Source organism: Amblyomma americanum, chromosome 9 (genome assembly GCF_052857255.1).
Source record: "Amblyomma americanum isolate KBUSLIRL-KWMA chromosome 9, ASM5285725v1, whole genome shotgun sequence".
Taxonomy (NCBI): Eukaryota; Metazoa; Arthropoda; class Arachnida; order Ixodida; family Ixodidae; genus Amblyomma; species Amblyomma americanum.
The window spans coordinates 60,091,338-60,113,914 of NC_135505.1; the positions used below are offsets into that span (position 1 = coordinate 60,091,338).

General features: G+C 47.0%; 1 protein-coding gene across 3 annotated transcripts in view; it reads left to right on the plus strand.

The window, feature by feature from the left end:
• LOC144104535 (ufm1-specific protease 1-like) overlaps nt 1-21,233 on the plus strand; it is a 35,955-nt gene extending 14,722 nt beyond the window's left edge. Inside the window, exons 5-9 of one of the 3 annotated variants that reach the window (XR_013308563.1) lie at nt 2,968-3,047; nt 4,573-5,220; nt 11,288-13,300; nt 19,240-20,082; nt 20,760-21,233. Coding sequence is in view for 1 of the 3 variants with exons in the window: in XM_077637615.1 (XP_077493741.1) it covers nt 2,968-3,047; nt 4,573-4,746 (254 nt within the window). In the remaining 2 variants the exon portion in view is untranslated. Of the gene's footprint in view, nt 1-2,653; nt 3,048-4,572; nt 7,034-11,287; nt 13,301-19,239; nt 20,083-20,759 lie in introns of those variants that run through there. The other 2 variants (XR_013308564.1, XM_077637615.1) reach the window with 2 other exon arrangements.
• Nucleotides 21,234-22,577: the final 1,344 nt, after the last annotated feature.

Below are 22,577 nucleotides of genomic sequence, written 5' to 3' on the forward strand. Positions count from 1 at the left end.
GCGACGTAATCTTCAAAATTGACGTCCCCGAGAGCATCACCAAAATCAGTGCCGTCAAGCTCGCTTGTTGACGCTTCCTCCGATGAGATTGCACAGGCATCCTCCGCAAAAGCTGCCACAAAACCGCAAGTCCTGAAGCAGTTTGCGATCGTTTCTTGCTTCACACGATCCCATGCTCGCGCTAACATGTGGATGGCACTGCGCAGGCTCACCTCGTATTTTGTGGAGTTGTCCATACAAAAAATCATGCGCTCTAGGAGGTGCCGCCTGTACAGGACCTTAACATTTTTGATAATACCTTGGTCCATTGGCTGCAAAACAGGTGTGGTGTTTGCAGGCAAAAATGCGAGGCGTATTGCACTCAAGGCTGGCATATCCACGTGAGCACTGCAGTGATCCACAAGGAACAACACCTTGCGGTTCGAGGAAGCAAACTTGCAGTCCAATTTGGTTATCCAGCTCTTGAAGATTTCGGTCGTCATCCACGCTTTCTTGTTCAACTCATAGTCCACAGGCAGCGTCTTTACACCTTTAAAGCATCTCGGCTTGGCTACTTTCCCGATGACAAGTAAGCGACATCGTTCCGTGCCAGTCATGTTAGCCGCGATCAGCACCGACACCCTCTCCTTGCTGCGTTTGCCCCCAGCACAGTCGTCATCCTTGAATGTCAGGGTCTTCTCTGGTAGAAGCTGATAGAAGAGTGCAGTCTCATCTGCATTGAAGATGTCTTCTGGCTTGTATTCACTGAGATATTCACACTGCTTTTCGTCCTTCCACGTGGCGCATGTTTCTTGGTTAACAGACGCTTTTTCACCACACACGCTCTTAAAAACGAGGTCATGGCGATGTTTGAAGCGCGTCAGCCATCCATCTTACGAAACGAAGTCATCGATCCCCAACATTGCTGCAAGCGTTCGGGCTTTCATCGCAACGATGTCTCCGCTGAGAGGAAGTTTGCTGCTCCGGGCCTCCCTAATCCAAACCAGCAGAGCCTTCTCCAACTCTGGGTAAGCGCCGGTGCGCATTCGCTTCCGCGACGTCTTGAACTTGTCGTTCTCAAATGCATCCATTATTGTGCGCTTGTTCTTGATGAAGTTTGAGAGCGTGTTCGGCTTGATTCCGTACTTCCGCACAATGTCTTGTTTGGCGGCACCTCCCTTCTCAACTTCCTTCAAAACCTCGACTTTTGTTGCCATGTCGAGCGTGCGATAAGAGCCACGGTTTGTCATGGCTATCAACGGTGTGACTACGTACAATCAATTCGGAAGCGCAGGATGACCCGCGGAACAACCTACCGTAAAAACCGGACTATAGGTCGGACCGGAATATAGGTCGACCCCCTAACTAACCAATTCTAAAAATGAAAAATCTTTTTCAATGGGAAAATTACCGAAAGACATCCTTACTTTGAAACAAATGCGACTCGAGAGGTTGCACAATGGTGACAGTGTTTAATTTCATTTAAATGCTGCTTGTATGTACACCCGACAAATTTTTTAACAATATCGCGCACCAATCGGCCCGCGTGTTTGTTTCTGGCACAGGCAAGTACGGCGCCGTAGAGCAAAGCCCTCCTCTTCATGAATCGCCGCAACCAGGATGGCGAGCCTTTGAATTGCGCCCTCGTGAGTTTAGAGGCACGCGCGATCTCTGCCGCTTTCACGCGGATGCATTCGGCAGTCACAGGCAGCGATCTTGCTCGCAGCGCAACGTTTCCTTCCTATTCTTGATACACTACGGTCTGCCCACGAAATGATGTTTTCTTCTGGTTGCTGCAAGTTGTAATACGCAGCTTCTGCCTCCGCCAGTACTGAATGCTCTTTTAGGATACTCCAAATTCGCGCTGTTCCACCAGGTTACTGTGAGCTTCCTCGTACTCAATCGTGTTTTTCTTGAAGGCGACGGTAAATTGCCGTTAGCTTCCGCTTTGCATCTACTGAAACGCAAAATGGCCGCACTGCTGCTGATGGCGATGGTGATGGAGGCTGTTGACTTCAGCCACCCATTGTTGCAAGACTTCCGTATTTTTTCCGCCAATGGCCGGTATATAAGACGGGGGTCGACTTTTCACCATGGTTTTTTGAAAAAAAGTTCGACCTATATTCCGGTTTTTACGGTAGCCAACAAGCTGCCCGCACAATGCAACAAAGGTGCTCGACTAACACACGCCTAGACATACGCTGCGCACGCTGCAAGCCTAATCTCACACAATCTCGCCACTGCCAGTATTCAGTGCTGCGTGCACCTATGACTCCCGCGTGCCCTCTGCGATCAGCTCCGGTCACGCGCGGCAGCCGCTTCGCCTCCTGCCGGAGCTGATCACGGAGACCATGGCAGCCGTAACATGAATAATCGCGCCGCTCCAAGAATAGCGGTGCTGCGGACGGCTGCGATGCCGATGACACCAACGCGGAGCACGAAGCTATTGTAGCACTTGAAGAATTGCACATTCTACCAAAGAATGACGGCCATCTCGAGGATCCCGGCTGAAAATTAACTTCCAATTAACAATAATACTGGATGAGGACTTCGAATTATCGAGCGATTTCTTCCATAGGATTACATGCAAAACTGACAGGACCAGCTCTTCACTTCTAATTAACCGAAATTTCCAATTAAGCGGCTTCGAATTATCGGGAGGCAACTGTACTAGTAATGTATTCGAGTTGTTTAGAACACAAGAACACACCACTGAAATTTGCTGCCTGTAGCCCCATAGCATTGGGCAAGCAGTATAATATTAATGTCTGACTCTCACAGAGGAGTGTATAGGTGGCCTGGTACCAGCTTGCTCACACTGAAATTACGTAATAAGCGCTGCTATCGAGTGAGGGTGCACTCTTCACACAGCAGATGTTCGTCTTAGCTGGCGTTCCCTGGAGGAAGCATCCTGCATTCAGCCAACTCTTGTCTTGAGGCATTGTGCCTAGCTTCCCTTTCTTGGTGCATCGCCGTCCCTGTTCCCAGGTGGAGACACGGATGCTTCGTCAAAGGGCATTCTGGGAGCATGCCGAACGGCGGCTGGAAGATCCTACCTGCTGGTGCTGGTGAGTGATGGCTGCACTCTGGTGGGGGAAGCTTTGTTCAGCCTTAGGAGTGGGTAGTAATGTGCTGGTGAACTCTATGAGACTGTATTGCCCAACAGCATGACAAATGGGGACGTCGCTGCCTTTTATAAAATTTAAACTAGCACTGTTGCCTGAACATGTGACATTTGCAGTTCACCTTCCTCTTTGCCAGAGCTCTTTGATCTGACTAACCGATTTCAGAAACTTGGGCTATAAAACGTGGCTGTTGCGTCAGCACATTGATGAGAGCTAGGAGGTGGTTGCACTAGGTCCAGAAGCTGTGCACAGTGTTGACGTGGTTGCTTTGTTCAAAGTGCCGTCTTTTGGGCACAGCCGTGGCGCAAAGGCTTCACGGTAAACATTGTCCGCAGAAATCTGCCTGGCTAGCGAGAACTCAATGGGAGTGAAGGAAACCGTTGCTGGTCTTTTATATTGAGGGAGCCCCAGTGTTCTCAGACAGGTTCAGTCGCTTCTTTAGGAGTGACTGTTGTGGACTGCAGCAGCAGCCTTCATGCACATCGGTCGGTTGGTCGAGTGGCACAGCCCACGGATGAACACAGGTGGTGGGACCCCATGCTAGGACTTTCTGGGAGCGGTCAGCTAGACTCACTTCCACCTCTATTGAGTATTATCTAGCCAAGCAGATTTGTGCTGAAAATGTTTTTAACGCATTAGCATTAGAGGTCTCCACAATTTATTCACAATACCACCTGCCTGTGGCTCCCCCTGGGCCATGTATGTATATATACACCTACTGAATAAAGAGGCAGGGAATTGTTTGCTTGGGAATCCCACTCCTGTCCTCGCGACACGGGCCGTTCCCCTGCCTCATGACAGTTGTCGGCCTTGCCCCCTCCCCCATCTTCAGAGCATCGGCCACATCTTGGTTGCTAGGTAAGCCCATCGTAAGCCGATTGCAGGGGCCATAAGCTCTAGTTTGCGGCAACGTCGTTCGCTCACGTGGCAAACATAGCTCCCGTCTCAAGATTGACCGTGTCTCACCGACATGAAGGTGTGTGGGAGCATGCTGTTCCACAATGAGGTAACCAAGCAGCTTGCAGTTGTGCTCGCTCTATGCTGTCCTCCTCATGATGAGCGCCCTTGCTGTAATGTTCTGTCAATTGCTAGTCCATAATATGCGGTCATCCTGCCTTTTTCTCTGTGCTGCACGGCGAAATTCTGGCCCACTGGGTCTGGTACGTTATAGTGTCGAAAGAGTTGCTAGCTACCACTCATGCTGTTCATTTCTCTTCCCAGGTCCTGTTCCTGTCGTGGTTCTTTTTACCCTTTAACATCTTCTCTGTGTTTTGTGTTTTGAGCGCAATGAAATATGGCTGTGCCATTCTTCCCAGCTTTCAACATTGCAACTGTAGGTAACAGTTGGGAACTGTCAGTTTGTTTTTTCTCGCATTTGGAATAGCGGCCCAAGACAAATAATGCACTGTGAATCATCGTGGCAAGAGCTGGTGGAAGTCAACAGTGTAGTTCCGTCTCTCCCATACAGGATCCACACTGGCACAGGAATGACGCGAAGCAGGGTCTGCTGGAAGGAGCCAAGCAGCGACTGCAGGAGAACGGGTGGGTTGCGTGGCGCCCCCTGGATTCCCTCATGGAGAGCTCCTTTTACAACCTTTGCCTGCCCCTGCTGCACACTCGACCATCCAGGGGGAGCTCATGACCATCGTAAGCCTAGCTGGAAAATAATCAGCAGCAGCCACATGCACTCTGCTGCACAGCACCTACAGGCCGCTGCTAGTGGAAGCTTCTGGCATATAATGCTGCTTGCTGTGCCAGCGCTTGACTTTCTTCATGGAAAAGCATCAGTAGTGTGACTGTTGGCAGCTGATGGCTGCTTTGTGTTCGTGATACATAACTTGCTGCAGTGCCACCCACTGAACTGCCAAGCTGAACTGCCAAGTGTTGCACCTACAGCGGATGTAAAGTGACAGAACACTTTCCCTGTCTTTTGGAAGTGAACCGAGTTACTTCTCCCATGCATCACCTCCGAGATCACTTGTGCAGTGTGCGATGTGTTGGCACTCTCAGAGGTCCTGTTTGATCTGTTTGACTTGTTTCCACTCCCACAGGTGGCACCAGTAGTCCATGAGGAAAGTGTGTTTCTCTTATTGCATCAGCCATTATAGCCAGACTGGTGGCTAGCAGGGAAGGTGGGAGCATCGCTCGCTGCAGAGTGTAGCAACAGATCATGCAGGCAGCGGCGGCGCTGTTGTCACTTTTTAGATCGGTCGGCCACAGCGGGCGCCCTGCGGCCATGCCGCCCAGGCACGTCGCGGCAGTTCCAAACAGTTTGCAGAGCTTCCAAACAGCTTGTTATAAGAGGAACCCAGCAGTGCGTCTAGCTAGCTATGGGGTGCTGTACACGGAGATATAAGCACAGAATGTAGCGTGGCCATTGACCTATCTCTAGTGTCATGCAAACCATAAATTGTCTATCTGACACTTAGGTCCTTTTTCGAAAACCCATGCTGGTATCTGCTGTGACCTCATCACAGTCTACCATTTCACCAAGCGGTCGAAGCCAAGGCCTCCCCCAATGCTTCAGCAAGCTACGCAGTTCCATTTCTTGGACAATGCTTGCTTTTGCACCATGACGTTGCCTCAGGTGGCACACGTCATCCTCCCAGATTCTTTTCTATTATACATCTAGGTATGTTATTTTCACATGGCAGTTCTGTGAAAAGTGACAAACTATACCTCACACTTTTTGTGTGCACATGAAAACTGTGAGATATAGCTGTCGCTTGTTGCACATGTGGTTCCAAAAAAAATGCTTGAGCATTTTGTGCAACAAATGTTTTTTTTTATTTGAAATATACAGTTCTGCCTCCTTACAATGTGCTTACTCTAGACCACCGGGAACATGACGCCTGTGGTGACGCAAGGCATCTCGAGACACACCAAGAGCACCTTGCATTGTCTTTACTCCACCAGCAAGTTGATAATTCGTCGAGGATATGCGTTGGGACTCCTTCAGAATTTCTCTCTACCGGTCACACGGCTGCAATCGTGCAGTGCTGCTGAACGACTCAGCCGCTGAGGCTGTCCAGCACCCGTGACGCTGGGAAGACTCCTTTCTCAGTGATGATGCCTCCGGTGATGAGCTCGGTTGGGGTGACATCAAAGGCCGGGTTCCAACACTCAATGCCTGCAAGTGCGACAAACACACCAGTGCTGTGTTTCGTCCTGGCGGAGTTTACGTTCTACAGTCATCTATAACAAAGCGTTTTTTGTTACTGTTAGCCATTTTGCATAATGGTATACTGTCAAAAACAATAAAATAATATACATGCTACAACTGGCAAATACAAAACGATGCTTCTAGAATCGGCACTAGTAATGGCATAGATCTGGGTGTATCGCAAATGGTGCAATGACGGCATCGAAGCTGCTGCAGTGTTTTGGAACTAGCAAATGCCTGACATAAGATGTCTAATCCTGTTACCAGTACACTATAAATAGAATAATCGCTCGTTAAAATTAAGGTACAATTGAGTCTGATCTTATTTCCGAATTTAGACAATATACACAATTCTCTCTGGACAGGGCTAAAAGATGACACACGAGGTCACCTGACTATGCCCTAGTGCCGGTGCTTGGTCACTGCAGCACCTGCTGAGCATTGCCAATGGGCACACGAAAAGGAACACTGGAGAGGTTTCTGCAATGCCTTTGGCAGCGATGTAATATAATAATAATAATAAGTTTACTTCCCTCAGATCAAATACAATTTGATGGAGGAGGGGAGAAAAAAAGTGGCATTCCGCTTGACAGAGTTCTCACCTCCTGTTCAGGCGGCAGTGACAGGGATGAGAAACAATTTTTTTAGCATAACAGTCAGCTGCAATGTACAATAGTATACAGTCAAGAAAATAAACACCATAGTGTGCGCATTCAAACAGAAATACAAGGAATTATAAGGAACGAAATAGAATAGGCGGCTAAGCATCAAACAAAAAATAAAAGTAGAAGGTCTATCATACAAAACGGTTGAGGTAATAGTGGTAACTGAGATGAACTAGAATATTTCGCAGAGAGGAGAGAGTAATATCAGGAAAGCTAACGTTAGCTTCAATTAGATTGTTTAGTGCGAGCGGTAACTGATAATTAACCATTTGACGGCCATAGTTGGTTCATGTAAATGGTAAAACTTGCTGTTGTTTATGGCGGTGCGGATAGGGCGAATCAGACTGATGCAAACGGGCCAGAGATAAATTGGTGTCGATAGGTCGTTTTTGCTCAACTTTATATAGGCGCAACAGTCTATAAGCATAAGGATTTAGTATTGTAATGATACCGAGGGTAGTTATGAGATTCTGGGTTGTGTGTCTGCTGGGTAAGTCAGACTATACGAACGATTTTTTTTTTGAAGCACCAATATCCTTTGTAAATTAGAATATGTTGTTTTTGCCCAAACTAATGTACTGTAATTTAGGTGGGAGCAGAATAAAGAATTATATAAGGCAAGTTTGACTTTTTCCGGTAAAATGTTTGTGGCGCAATAGAAAGCCTACAACCTTAGATGCCTTCAGCAGGACGTAATTAACATGGTCATCCCTTGCATGTTTTTTTGAAGATAAACACCCAACGATTTAACTGATTTTACTGTTTCAATTAATTGATTTGTAAAACAAGGGTTTTTCTGTACTGCAAGTTTTATTCTTTGGACGGAAAGCTACAGCTTTAGATTTTGTCATGTTTACTGAAAGGGAATTCATGTCTGACCATTCTGCTAGTTTGTCGAGAATGTGATTAGCATGCATGCTTAGATCAATGGAAGTATCACCAGGTATACACAAACACACAGTGCAGAGAGTCGAAAGATTGCATGTTTACTTTTGTACATCACAAATCCCGTACAACAAGCAGTTCTAAATCACAATCAGAGGAAAGCATAAGTCCAGGCATATTCATGTAACGTGACCAAGCTTCAAATAGCGCATTCGTTGCCGCTTACCCTCCCGTGCCTTGTTTTCAGCTTTTACTATGAAATGCAGCCTTGTCATCACATAAAACTTGATGAGGCTGTTGGTTACATCTGTCGAGTGTTGTTTGCAGCCAACATGATTCAGTCGATTTCTTGCCAGTGCAGAAATCAGGTCCATTATGCTATTTGCTTGCAGTTTGCTGAAACTGAAGCAGTATGTGAACGAGTCTTTCATCTTTGCTATGAAGGTCTGCAGTTCATAAGATGGGTAAAGCAGTCTTCCCGTGTCTATTTCTTTGACTAAACAGGCATCTGCAGGCATTTCAGAATCACGTGGATGAATGAGCGCTTTTGCACATTCATCACATTTAGTTTTTTTTATCATCCATTTTGCAACATATCCTGTGATGTAATAAATTACTCGGGAGTCACTTTTGGCTGAAACCATTGCGCTGTGATCCAATGAAATTCCAGATGACGTACTTCATGCATTTCGTTGAGACAGCCAATGTCCATGAGCTCGGCAAGCTTCTTCTGGACCTCTCCTTGGTCCTTGCATGTCCCATGTATGAGGCTCTTCATCATTGATGGCGACACATTTCTATTTGCAGGTGCCTTTACCAAACTGCAGAACGTGAGACAGCTTGCTGAAAGTAGAAACTGTGTCGGCGTCGGATGATCATTGCTTCCTGACATTTGCCTCAAGATTTCGAACACATTCTTTAGAGGATCCTGGCTTAGTCATGAAGTTAACAAGTACCTATAGCCAAATTTCCCTGTTAGATATTCGAGAATGGACACGGTGCTTACCAGATCGCGAATCCCTTCTGTGGTACCCTGGCTGAGGAAACCTAGCTTTCCAACTTCTTCCTCCCAGGCATCTAAATATGCAATAAAGTCTTTCACTTCACCCAAGACTTGTGAGCTTGGGCGCATAGCATCACAGCTACAGCGAGAAGTCATGGCTGCAAGCAGCTTAGCCATTCTTCTGATAAAGCATGTAGTTACTTTGCTGGAGCTTGTGCCACATATTGTCTATCTCTTCTCTATATGCATACAAGCCTCTGATTATCTCGTCACTGAAAAAAGTGAAAGCATAGTTTACTTTGCTTTTTTTCAAACCCATTCGGTTCGATGACAGCTCTTGTTACACGAGGCATTGCTTTGAGTCGCACAATATCCCTATTGTCACACTTCCACGCCTCTTTCATGATGTTTATCCTGACCCTTCCTTCAGGCACACTTCACGAGATGCGGAAAATGTGATAAGAAGCGCAGGCATCTGCTTTGATCTGCAAAGTGGTTTACTTTGCAGACAATTAATTTTGAAGTTCCTTGGATGCCGAACTGTCGCCACATACTTCTATTCCAGGATGCGCAATCTGTGGTCACAAAATCCACATAAAGGCCAGACTTCTCAGCAGCTAGTGTCACATTGACTATGATCTTCGCAATCACATCTGCCTTAACGTTTCCATCGGACCCATAGACTCCCAGGATCTGCTGAAAGTTGCCTGAAAATGGCTGGTACAGCACTACAAGACCGTGATCACATGTTTGCGTGCTTTGGTCCAGAGAAGTGTATTTGCCCAAATCAACAAAGCCTTCAATAAATCCACTGCTTGTCACTTGAAGGCCCTCTGAAAGCTTCATCTCATCAATCAAGAGACCTCCGTGCCTCTGAAACTCATCCATAGTTTTGGATTTTTCTGTGATGGCAGCAAGGGCATTTTCATTGAACCCAAAGTTGCTCTTGTAGTTACATATTTGTTCAAACAGCTCTTGATGGGCAGAACCATTAGTTTGTGCTTTCGGATATGCTGGACTTTTCATCCTCATTTTAATGCAGCCTAGAAGCTACTCACCACTGTACTTCATTCCCTGTGTACCTTTCCTTTTTGATGCTTCAAAGCATGTTTGTACTTGCTGCCACTGCTTCTCGGGCAGCTCAGACAGACATTTCTGTAGGTTTGACTCGGGGAGGGTAGAATTAACATCCTTCATCTTCGCAAGCAATGTTTCTGGTTGATCAACTTTTGCCTTTTCCCGTCTCAGCTGTCTTCCCTGCTTAATCAGTTTCTTCGTAGTACGCAAACCAGTGGCCACTCCCGCTTTTCTCTTCCTGTAGGACGCTCGGTTCAAAAGCTGCGTCCTTGGATATCTCCAGTGGATACAGGGCCTTTGATCCTAAGAAATTCCTGAGCAGTTTTTGCTGTGCAATTTATTTCCGTGCACTCTGTGCTTTGATTAAGTGGAGCTCTGGCGTTGCTCCGGAGGAATAGTGCTTTGCTCAAACCCGGAGCACACATTTATCTCATTGACAGAATGGAGCAGGAGCAGGCTCTCTACAGATTTCGCATCAAATATGTCTACTTTCTTCAGTAACCAGTAACTCCTTGTACAAACACAGCACAGTGGTAACAAGTAACATCTGCCGAACAGAACACAAGTTTCTTAAAGCACAAACTTTCATCGCCTAGCGCACAAACAGTAAATACGATAGCCTCCGGGGCGTCCGCAAGTAAGCGCCTAGACCAGTATTTGCTAGCAAGCTTCTCGCCTTTCAAGTGATCCAGCCTTTCCACGCTACACGCGCCGGGAACAGATGCACCGTCCGCTGTCACATCCAAAGGGCTGTCGTTCTCCATCAAAGATGGTTCATTCTCATCGTTGGTTTTTCTTTTCTTGCCAAGCACTTCTCCTCGCGATGTTCTGGGCTGCCGCTTCTGAGGAAGTTTTTTCTAGAGATAACACGGCGGGTTCGGGAAGATCGTCGGTATTGCGTCCTCGGTAAGGCATGGGCGGCCACGAGGAATCTTCACTTCTCATTCACGATGTGTGTGTAATCTCTCACAATGAACCGTTGTTCGAAGTGCAATTCACACAGAACTGAAGTCCGATCGAGAAGCTTGTCTTTACGTGGAACGGCCCGCTGCCATGCTTTCAGCCGGTCCTCGTGATTCGGCACTGCAAAAACAGACTTTTTGACATCTGTCTTTCTGGCTGAAACGTACTCGGTCGAGCATCCGGGTGCGAAACAGTATGTCTGACGCTTCACAGGTTTATCCATCATTATTTACGCCATGAGAACACTTCACAATTTTACCGAGGACAACACGATTGCAGCAGTGGAGGCGTACGTGCTGCGCTTCTGCTCGAAGAGAGATTTAAAAAACGACGCGCGCGCCACCTCTCTTTGGCATGAACAAGTGCTACACGCTCCGCTGTTCGCTGCAGGCTGCGAAGTGCTCACCTCCCCTTCTAGCCACCACAGGCAGACCTTACACCCCCACAAGACCTGATGGATGGTTACCTGAATCCATGATTAGTAGCAAAATAACGGGCACAAACAGGAGACACAAAATAAGTTGACAGGACAACTAGCTGTTGCACTGCTGTTTTGTGTCCTGTCTGCATGTTTTTTTGCTAGTAATCGTAAATTCAGGAAGCCAGTACCAGCTAGTCTTCTAAGCTCTAATGATTACTCATGGGTGTTGTCCACATGAAGTGCCATCACCATGACTAGTGGGTGACCTATCAGGCATCCTTACACATACATGAGTCCCTTAAAATGCGATGCTGAAGCTGGGGTCACATTGTGTGTGTGAAAGCCTCCAACTTTTTTCCCACTGCAGAAGAAGGCCACTTTCCATCCCCTGTGGTGTCCTGAAGTGAGAGGTTAGTACTTCAAATTGGGGCTGAAATTTGACCAAGTGGAGTAGATGGCAGCATACATGATGTCCAGGGCAGTAAAGCAGCATTGAGCAGCACTGAACAGTTCATGGGCGGGGGCAGGGCATGTAATGTAAAGCCAAGATAATCGATGGTTCTTAAGGGTAGCAGGATAGATTCCAAGGGAAGGGGAAGCATAGCAGGGGCCGGCAGAAAGTTACGTGGGCGGACAAGATTAAGAAGTTTTTTGCAGGGATGTGGTGGCCGCAGCTGGTACACGATAAGGTTATTTGGGCGAAATGGGGAGTCGGCCCACTGCACGGCAAAGGCCCTGCAGTGATGATGATGATAATTAACACAGTTCATGTGCATGCCACCTGTGGCACAAAAGTCTGCTGGCCTCACAGTTTTGGAATAGTCCGAGCAACAGTTTTCAATGCAACAGCGCTGCGGAGAGTTTTGCAACCATGAAGATCCAACAACTCTGAGCTGACAAAATGTCACGGCAGGATTACTGTTCCATCATTTCCTGGTGTTTGCTTTAATGGTGCAGATTGCCAGTGCTGACATTTCTTGGTGTCTTGAGAAAAAAAAGCCCCCGAGAGAAGAAAGGTTGGCTGAAGGAATGGGCCTCTGACCTGCTGCCTCTCATCAGGGCAAATTGAAGGAAAGGAGGAGGCAGGGAGTACATGGCAAGTGATAGTGTCATAATAAGATGAGTAGCATTTAGGGCTAACTTGCGATAGGTATTATTTTTGATGATTGTGGGCTCACAGTGCACTGTAATTTTTCATACATTGTACCGGATTGTGTCAACATGTTCTACAACTCTTTGTGGAAAAGAACTTCGGAGCAGCCACACCTCTCTGAGTGTTGGATCTGACTGTAGCGATGTTTTGTCCTATGGCTGCATAACAGATGGCACGAGCTGCCAAAGCTACTGACAACTTTACATGAGCAGCCTGTTTCCTGGACACTGTTCACTTGGATCAGATTGAATTGGACAAAAATGATCATACCATACTCCTCCCCAATGACTTTTTCTGGCAATGGAGCAGAGGCTACGGAGCACAAACATGCCTTCTTTTCCTACACAGCAGTATGTAGTCCCTACTTGAAGTTATCAGTTCTCTCTTAAAATGCAGTGTACTATTCATTATTTAAGCCACAACTGCCAACTTTCAACTCGAACTTTCTTTGATTACGACGACGCCTTGTTATCAGAAGCTTCCATAGATGGCGCCAGGCAGCCAGGAATGCCATCGTGCGCTATTTTGTGTAACGACGTTTTGTTATAAGAAGCTTCTATAGATGGCACCAGGCAGCCAGTAATGCCATCGTGCACTATATTGTGTAACGACGTCTTGTTAGAAGCTTCCATAGATGGCGCCAGGCAGCCAGGAATGCCATCGTGCACTATTTTGTGTAACGACGTTTTGTTATAAGCTTCTATAGATGGCACCAGGCAGCCAGGAATGCCATCGTGCACTATTTTGTGTAACGACGTTTTGTTATAAGAAGCTTCTATAGATGGCACCAGGCAGCCAGGAATGCCATCGTGCACTATTTTGTGTAACGATGTCTTGTTATAAGAAGCTTCCATAGATGGCGCCAGGCAGCCAGGAATGCTAGGGTGCCTCGATGCCAGCGCTGCGCCGTACAGGGTGGAGACACGACCTTCGTGGGCGCCAACTTGAGGCAAGCGCTGAAATGCGGGGCTACGGAGCGTCGGCCGGTATCCTTCTTTAGAACGCGCTTTCGCTAGCAGGCTGAGCTGTATAAGGTTTCTGCATATATGCTCACAGTTCTGAGCACTTTTTGCTTAGTGATATAAATGAAAAAAGAGCTAGCGTTTGCTTGCAAGCGCAGCTTTTAGAGCAAATGACCACTGTGCAGCTAGGACAGCACTTACTTTTTGGCCGTCTCAGATGCTCAAAGCGGTTATTTTAACTGAAGTGACTGTTTTATAGAGCAATGCCTTTTGTACTGCCAGAACATGACGGAGTTTATAAGTTGCATGACATGCAAAAGGCTTTAACTGCGTCTGTTGATGCAGATGAACAACTAGTTGATGTTTTAGTCAGCCGCGCATATCAAAAATATTTTGCATCGCAGTCGTCTATTGTAGACAGTAAAATAGACACAGCAGAAAAAGATTATCCGTGATGAGTAGACCAAACTTTGACTCCTGCCACACGATGATGTACACAGCATTTTATTTCAAAATAATCATCAACCGCTCGAAGCTGCCTCTGGCTGCATGCCTAGGAGGAGACATCTCTTAAACAGTTTATTCAAGGTTTGTGCCAGCGACAGTTTTGCTGCCGTACCCATCATCCGATTCTTCTGGCTGGCTTAGCCAACGCAAGTACCGTAAAAACCGGACTATAGGTTGGACCGGAATATAGGTCGACCCCCTAACTAACCAGATCTAAAAATGAAAAATATCTTTTTCAATGGGAAAAGTACCGAAAGACATCCTTACTTTGAAACAAATACGACTCGAGAGGTTGCACAATGGTGACAGTATTTAATTTCATTTAAATGCTGCTTGTATGTACACCCGGCAAATTTTTTAACAATATCGCGCACCAATCGGCCCGCGTGTTTGTTTCTGGCACAGGCAAGTACGGCGCCGTAGAGCAAAGCCCTCCTCTTCATGAATCGCCGCAACCAGGATGGCGAGCCTTTGAATTGCGCCCTCGTGAGTCTAGAGGCACGCGCGATCTCAGCCGCTTTCACGCGGATGCATTCGGCAGTCACAGGCAGCGATCTTGCTCGCAGCGCAACGTTTCCTTCCTATTCTCGACACACTACGGTCTGCCCACGAAATGATGTTTTCTTCTGGTTGCTACAAGTTGTAATACGCAGCTTCTGCCTCCGCCAGTACTGAATGCTCTTTTCGGAAACTCCAAATTCGCGCTGTGCCGCCAGGTTCCCGTGAGCTTCCTCGTACTCAATCGTGTTTTTCTTGAAGGCGACGGTAAATTGCCGTTAGCTTCCGCTTTGCATCTACTGAAACGCAAAATGGCGGCACTGCTGCTGATGGCGATGGTGATGGAGGCTGCTGACTTCATCCACCCATTGTTGCAAGACTTCCATATTTTTTCCGCCAATGACCGGTATATAAGACGGGGGTCGACTTTTCACCATGGTTTTTTGAAAAAAAGTTCGACCTACATTCCGGTTTTTACGGTAAATGCGCAGGCGCATCGTCACAAACCGCTCTAACAGTCTGTTCATAAGATTTGGGTGTTCCGCGCAATCAACCGCCGGAATGGGAACGGTTTGTTCGATAAGGCGTTTAATGGTCTTCATTGGACTCTTCAAACGACAGATGTCTTTTTGTTCCGATAGGTTTTTAAAGGGACTTTTGCACGAAGAAACAAAGTCAAGAACTTGCTCGCTCACATATACAAGGTTACGGGCTCCAGCATTATATTCTTTCAACTGCACTAGGGTATGCTCCTCTCGTACCTCTTCAGAAAGAAGCATTCGTGTGCACGGGGCGCAGGACCTTGCGGAAAGCGCAAGGGGCCTTACCAAGAACCCGGCCAGGTGAGCGACGATGTCGATTTCAGCTCTTGTCAATGACTCTATTGCTTCAATTTCATCACATGCTGAAAGTCCTTCGTGCACTTCAGCTTCGTGCTGAACTTCTTTGATTTCGGCCGAAAAAAAATCAACCAGGTAAGTGTTGTCATCGATGTCGTAGCCTGAAGTTTTCGGAACTTTGAGGAACTGGCTGACAGTTACAATCTTGAGTGCATTTTTTAGGTCGTATGAGCTCGGCACAGGTGAAATCATTCTGATGACCGAAAAAAGGTTTTCCAAACAATCTTGGACCATCCTCCCAGTCAAAACAAAACTGTACCGGCGTTCTTTCAGCAGAAAGATGTGCAGCTGCAGGACTACTGTTGTTGACATGAGCACCCCTGCCTGGCTTGGCTTCCACACTTTTCTTACTCCTATTCCCAAGCCTTCGATGACTTCCATTGTGAGTTTGAGATGTGCAATGGCTTCCTCATATTTACTCTCATTCTTCAAACTGAGAGCGACAGAGGCATGGCGAGCAGTCATTATTGTGAACCATTTAAAAATTACTCCAAAAAACCACGCAGTTGTTTCTGCTTCAGGTGACAGCTTCCCGATTTCGATGTAATATCTAATCGCTGCTGGGGCTTCACGAAACAGCTGAACCGCTAGCCCTACCTTCATTTTTGTAAAATGACCGTTAGATATGTGGATGTTGCTCAAGTTCGATGCGACCTGCAACTGGTCTGTGTCGAGTTTTAGAACAGCCTCCACATGCGCGATCGACACTTCATTGCTGGGCAACTTGAACCTTGCGACGATGGCATCGTTAAGATGCATCACATCTTTTCGCACCAAATGCCCTCTCAAATTTTTTAGCACATGCGCAGGGTCTGGCATGAAATACAAAACATTTTCGCTGTCACATGGATGTGGCACAGAACAAACAGTTACAGAACTGCGAGAACTCGACAGGTTCAGTGACCTCCACATGGAACGATTTGAACTACCCATGTCGCAAGTGACACATACCACGCGCAGTGATATCTGGGTGCACAACTGTATTAAATGAAAGACAAAGTCTTTGAGCTTATCTCCACTGACAAACGCACCTGTGTAGTGGTAGGCTATTACTTGCTTCCATCTGGTATTCAAACCACCTACCATGAAAACAAGGGCATGGTTGGCAGGCTGGTCACTTTCGGGGAGCGTGATCTTGCCAAGAAAGCAGTCACTGCTACGGTCCAGCTCCACACCTCTCCGAATTTCCAGCTCATCTAGGAAAAGGACGCAGTCCCTTTCAATCTCGGACATTGCAGCCACTTTGGTTTCCATTAAAGTTAGAATTTCTGTTAGCACACCAGGTAGGAAGGTTAAGTGTTGCAGTCTCCGGCACAGAGTCCTTCTAGATGGAAGCGGCTGCCCTTGTTCCAATAAAAGGTCGTAGCCGGCCGAACCACATGCAAACTTAAGCTGTAGCGCCTTCTTGATCGTGTTGGCACCCCAGGAGCAATTCTTCCGGTTTTTCTTTTCCAAGGCAGCCTTTTGGTCCTGGTTTAGGAAGCTCAAATTTGCCGTCATCGTTGTAAGGTTTTCTTCGAGCTGCTTTGTTCTTTTTGCAGCTTTTTTCAGCTTTTTGTTTGCCTGCAACAAACTTTCTTCTAACTGGCTGCGTTTTCTTTTTTCGTCTTGCAGCTCTTTTCGCAGCTCACTTGTGGACAGCGAGAAAATGTCGATTTGTTCTCCTGAATCTTCACGTGTGTTTTCAGGCATCGCTAGGGTCTCTTCCTGGTCAGGTGTCGTCTCAGGGGTTGGCGAAGAGCCTTTTGTAGCGTCAGGTGTAGAACTACCAGGAAAAAGCCGCGGTGCAGGCGGCTTTCTTCACTTCGGCTCAGCTGTTCGCGCAAGAAAGAAATTAATTCATCAGTACCTAACATATGCGAGGCTCTAGTGCTCCTCAGATTATCTGATGCGGATACTAGGCTAGCAAACCGAATGGGGGCAAACACTTACGTATAAAATCAAACAACGTCGGGACAGCCGTTGACTTGAGGAGCCGCCGTCCATCCATTCTGTTGCCCTCAAACTGATCTTCCTCGAAGTGGCGCTAAAATGAGAGAGACGATGAAACTGTCATTTCGCGCCTCTGGTCGTGTGCACGCAAACAAATGAGATAATAAAAAAGCGTTAAGGAAGCGGTGCGATATTACAAGCACAGGATCACGAAGTATTTCTGTGGACGCCAACCAAGCGACAGCACTAATTCGGGTGTTGGACGGGGAAATTTAACTTCACTTAAATTTGGCTTAACCTCGGACCTGTATTTGCGCGTTTGACAATGGTGCACTTCGCCTCGCGATGTGTCATTACATGGAGAAGAAAGAGCTGTATTCGGGATGAACTTCTGTACTGCGCAGGCACCTTGCTTCCTCGCGACCGCTTTCTTAAAGCGACGGACAGTTCACAATAGAAGTTTCTTCGCGACTAGTCGAATTGCCAGCCATATACTGTAAACGACTTAATTTTCGCGAGGGCCTAACTTTGGGTTCGTTGCGAATCGCAAATACCTCGAAAAATTATTCCCGTGAATAATTTGAGAAAAGGAAGGTGAAGGGGCCTATTATTTGTGCTGCGCAGAATTTAGCACTTGCGAAAAGACCACTTGCAAAATTCCAGAACGGCTGACTCGTAGGTAGGTTTTTGCAACCGAAACTGCCTGTTCATAGACTGCATTTTCACTTCCTACTCTGGCCACAAAAGTGGGTAGGTAGCACGTGGGAGGTTCACCCGTCAGCCTCTATTATATTCTTTTTTTAAAAGGAGAGAAGGGAATGCTCCTTAATCTGCGTGAACCGGAAGCCTCGACGGGTGCTACCAGCTTTCAAGATCGAGTGTAAAGGGCAGCTGTTGAAAAAGTACAATGGCGCATTCCTTTGACAAATACCGGGGTCCACCTGCTTCACGTGTTTTCACCGCGGCTCTGAACAAAAAAAAATGTGCGATCGCGAGAGAGTAAAGATCATCGTGAGACACTCCGTGAATGATACGGAAGTTCAGTGTAGCTCACTGAAAGTGAAAAGACGCAATGATTCATATATTTAGCTTGTAAGCCTTCACATAACTGGTAATTCAAAATGCTCGGCCTCAAGAACAAAGCGCGCTACTTCCAATGCCAGGCAATGCGATGCAACACGTGCTGTACTCACGTTTCTAACTAGGCTTCGAGCTGCAGCTTTGAAGGCACACAAAAATTCCTGTTGCGCACAGTGCGAGATTGGTGAACAAGGCAAAAACATATATTCAAACCGCACAAAGTCAGTGCTTACGAGCGGATGGGCGAAGCGGTGTGGTATAATGTTATTCCTACTGAAAGCACATAACTGTGAGCGACATTTAGACAAAGATCTAAAAGCTTTAGCGCAGACAACGACCACGAGAAAGACGGCACACAAACACAAGCGCTTGTGTGTGTGTGTGTGTGTGTGTGTCTCATCTTCCTCGTGGTCTGTGTCTGTTCGCGCTAAATTTTTTTACATTATCTATATGAACAAACTAGCCAAAAAAAGAAGTTTTAATGATGCATAAAAAGAGCACAGACATTGTGGCTTACCTCGCAGATCTTCGCGTTGTCATTCGCCTTCCAGTTCTCACGCTTCACTTTCGCCTCCCATATATTTCTCCGTCCCTCATCCCGTGGAAAACGAAAACATCGCGCTCCTTTCTTCGCCGAGCCGGCACACAATGGAACACAACACCCTGGCATGCTATTTTTCATGAATTAAAGCAGTTCATCAGCTCAGAATCCAGCGCAAAACACGGCTTCGAACCCTCCACAGCAGTGGCACGAAAAGCGACTTGCCCCAAGATGGCGAGCGCGGAGAAGACGGCGGCGCGGCGCATGCCAAAGCGTGTCACCACCCTGGACAGCGGCGCTGGCATCGAGGCACCCTAAGGAATGCCATCGTGCACTATTTTGTGTAGCGACGTTTTGTTATAAGAAGCTTCTATAGATGGCACCAGGCAGCCAAGAATGCCATCGTGCACTATTTTGTGTAACGATGTCTTGTTATAAGAAGCTTCCATAGATGGCACCAGGCAGCCAGGAATGCCATCGTGCACTATTTTGTGTAACGACGTTTTGTTATAAGAAGCTTCTATAGATGGCACCAGGCAGCCAGGAATGCCATCGTGCACTATTTTGTGTAACGATGTCTTGTTATAAGAAGCTTCCATAGATGGCGCCAGGCAGCCAGGAATGCCATCGTGCACTATTTTGTGTAACGACGTCTTGTTATAAGAAGCTTCTATAGATGGCACCAGGCAGCCAAGAATGCCATCGTGCACTATTTCGTGTAATGACATCTTGTTATAAGAAGCTTCCATAGATGGCGCCAGGCAGCCAGGAATGCCATCGTGCACTATTTTGTGTAACGACGTTTTGTTATAAGAAGCTTCTATAGATGGCACCAGGCAGCCAGGAATGCCATCGTGCACTATTTTGTGTAACGATGTTTCGTTATAAGAAAGTTCTATAGATGGCACCAGGCAGCCAGGAATGCCATCGTGCACTATTATGTGTAACGACGTCTTCCATAGATGGCGCCAGGAATGCCATCGTGCAATATTTTGTGTAACGACGTTTTGTTATAAGAAGCTTCTATAGATGGCACCAGGCAGCCAGGAATGCCATCGTGCACTATTTTGTGTAACGATGTCTTGTTATAAGAAGCTTCCATAGATGGCGCCAGGCAGCCAGGAATGCCATCGTGCACTATTTTGTGTAACGACGTTTTGTTATAAGAAGCTTCTACAGATGGCACCAGGCAGCCAAGAATGCCATCGTGCACTATTTTGTGTAACGATGTCTTGTTATAAGAAGCTTCCATAGATGGCGCCAGGCAGCCAGGAATGCCATCGTGCACTATTTTGTGTAACGACGTTTTGTTATAAGAAGCTTCTATAGATGGCACAAGGCAGCCAGTAATGCCATCGTGCACTATTTTGTGTAACGATGTCTTGTTATCAGAAGCTTCCATAGATGGCGCCAGGCAGCCAGGAATGCCATCGTGCACTATTTTGTGTAACGACGTCTTGTTATAAGAAGCTTCTATAGATGGCACCAGGCAGCCAAGAATGCCATCGTGCACTATTTCGTGTAATGACATCTTGTTATAAGAAGCTTCCATAGATGGCGCCAGGCAGCCAGGAATGCCATCGTGCACTATTTTGTGTAACGACGTTTTGTTATAAGAAGCTTCTATAGATGGCACCAGGCAGCCAGGAATGCCATCGTGCACTATTTTGTGTAACGATGTTTCGTTATAAGAAAGTTCTATAGATGGCACCAGGCAGCCAGGAATGCCATCGTGCACTATTATGTGTAACGACGTCTTCCATAGATGGCGCCAGGCAGCCAGGAATGCCATCGTGCAATATTTTGTGTAACGACGTTTTGTTATAAGAAGCTTCTATAGATGGCACCAGGCAGCCAGGAATGCCATCGTGCACTATTTTGTGTAACGACGTCTTGTTATAAGAAGCTTCCATAGATGGCACCAGGCAGCCAGGAATGCCATCGTGCACTATTTTGTGGAATGACGCACTTATGGACACTCCTCTCCTGTAGCCTACCCTTCATTGCCAAGAAAAGCTGTCACCAAGTGTATTGCGGGTGCAGGCGATATGTGATATGCTACCTGCATTACAATGGCGTTAATGAATATAGTGTGCATTTTCATATTGATACATTTCATACATACTGCTTGTTACTGTTTTGAATATAGCGTCCGGTGCTGTTCACTACGTCATAGCAGGTGTGATATTTTGTTGATGAAGTGGGATTGGTCAAACTGCAGCAGAATGCACTGCTTTGTGGTAGTTGTTGAACTTTGTTTTCTCTGAGATTAAATGTGGTTAACGCACTTTATGTTGCTGCTTTAAGTCTCCAGTCTGTATTCAAAGGTTGAGGAATTTTCAAGCTGCTTGCTGTTTACAGGACATGAAATAAACATGCTTATCAAATTAAGATTTGATTCTGTGCAATGCTTAAAGGGACACTGAGGAGAAATTGAAGTTGGCTTGTATCGTTAGAATACCAGCTCCTGATCACAAAAACGCCGCTCTTACTGAAAACAAAGCTCTTGTAAGGTAGAAAATAGCAAGAACCAAAATACAGGTATCGCCGCCACAGGCCAATCTCGCAAGTACAAGCGTGGTGACGCCATAGGACAAGAGACGCCACCTTGTAGGAATTTTCCATCCTACTTGGTTTCGCGAATCTCTGAGGCTGACAGAGGTAGGTTGCGCAGATCAATATTGAACTAAGTTTTGTTTTAAAACCAATAGTGCACCTTTATCACACAAGGAAGGAAGGCAAAAGACAACCTGAATGTTGGAAGCAAAGAAAACGGATGCTTGGCGGCGCCACAGGCGGCCAGGAGAGAGTCGATTTGTTATGGCGCTTCGCGTCTATGAGCTTTGCGTCCCCCTTGGTTTTGTTTTTGACGCGCTTCGATTTGCAAGCGCTGAACAGCAGAGGAACTCAAGTGCCGCTTCAAGTGCTAGTTAACCTTTGAAGGAGCCTGTTAAGGCTTGTCAGATGATCGCCACTGTCGATGAAAAGCTATGATGGCACGATGGTCGGTGATCGTACAAGGCAGCACTTGTGTATTCGCACGCTTGCCCGGCGAAACATTCCCGGCTGTGCCAGTCAACTTCAAGCTACTTAACGAAAATCGTTTATTAGGGACGGGAGACAAGGTACAAGGCAGTTCAGAAAAATTGCTGATGGCCTAGCTCTGTTAGGCCAGAATATACCTAGCGAAAGCGCGGAGATTTCTGCATCAGAAGAGTGCATTCACTAGATGCGCCTTTATTGACAACTGTAACTTGAGCCGTCATGGCGGAGCGGTAGCGCTTCTGCCTCAAACGCCGAAGGCCCTGGTTCGATTCCGAACCTCGGTACAGGAGTTCTTTTTATTCAGTGAGTGGGCGGGGGGTTTCAGTGGCTCCCATAGATGCCGCCCCCGAATACGTTGGTCAGCGTTTAAGCGCAGGCAATGTTAAGGCGCGTTTATGCTGCGGCGAGGCGCGCGCGCGCGCTGCACGGCGAAGTTACGTCGGTTAAAGCGAGACCCTTTATACTCTAATTGCGCTTGACCACCGACGCGTTCGGCGGCTTCGGCGCACTCTGACCGCACTGGCTTGGAGCATGTCTCTATTTCGCGCCGAGTGCGCCAGCCGCCGGCAGCCCGGCCAGACTGATTTGGCTCCGCGGCGGGGTGCACGTTTTGACGTAATTCAATAGCTTCGGCATTTGGGCGGAGCTGTTCTGTTCGAGCTCGTCTAATTTAATCCAT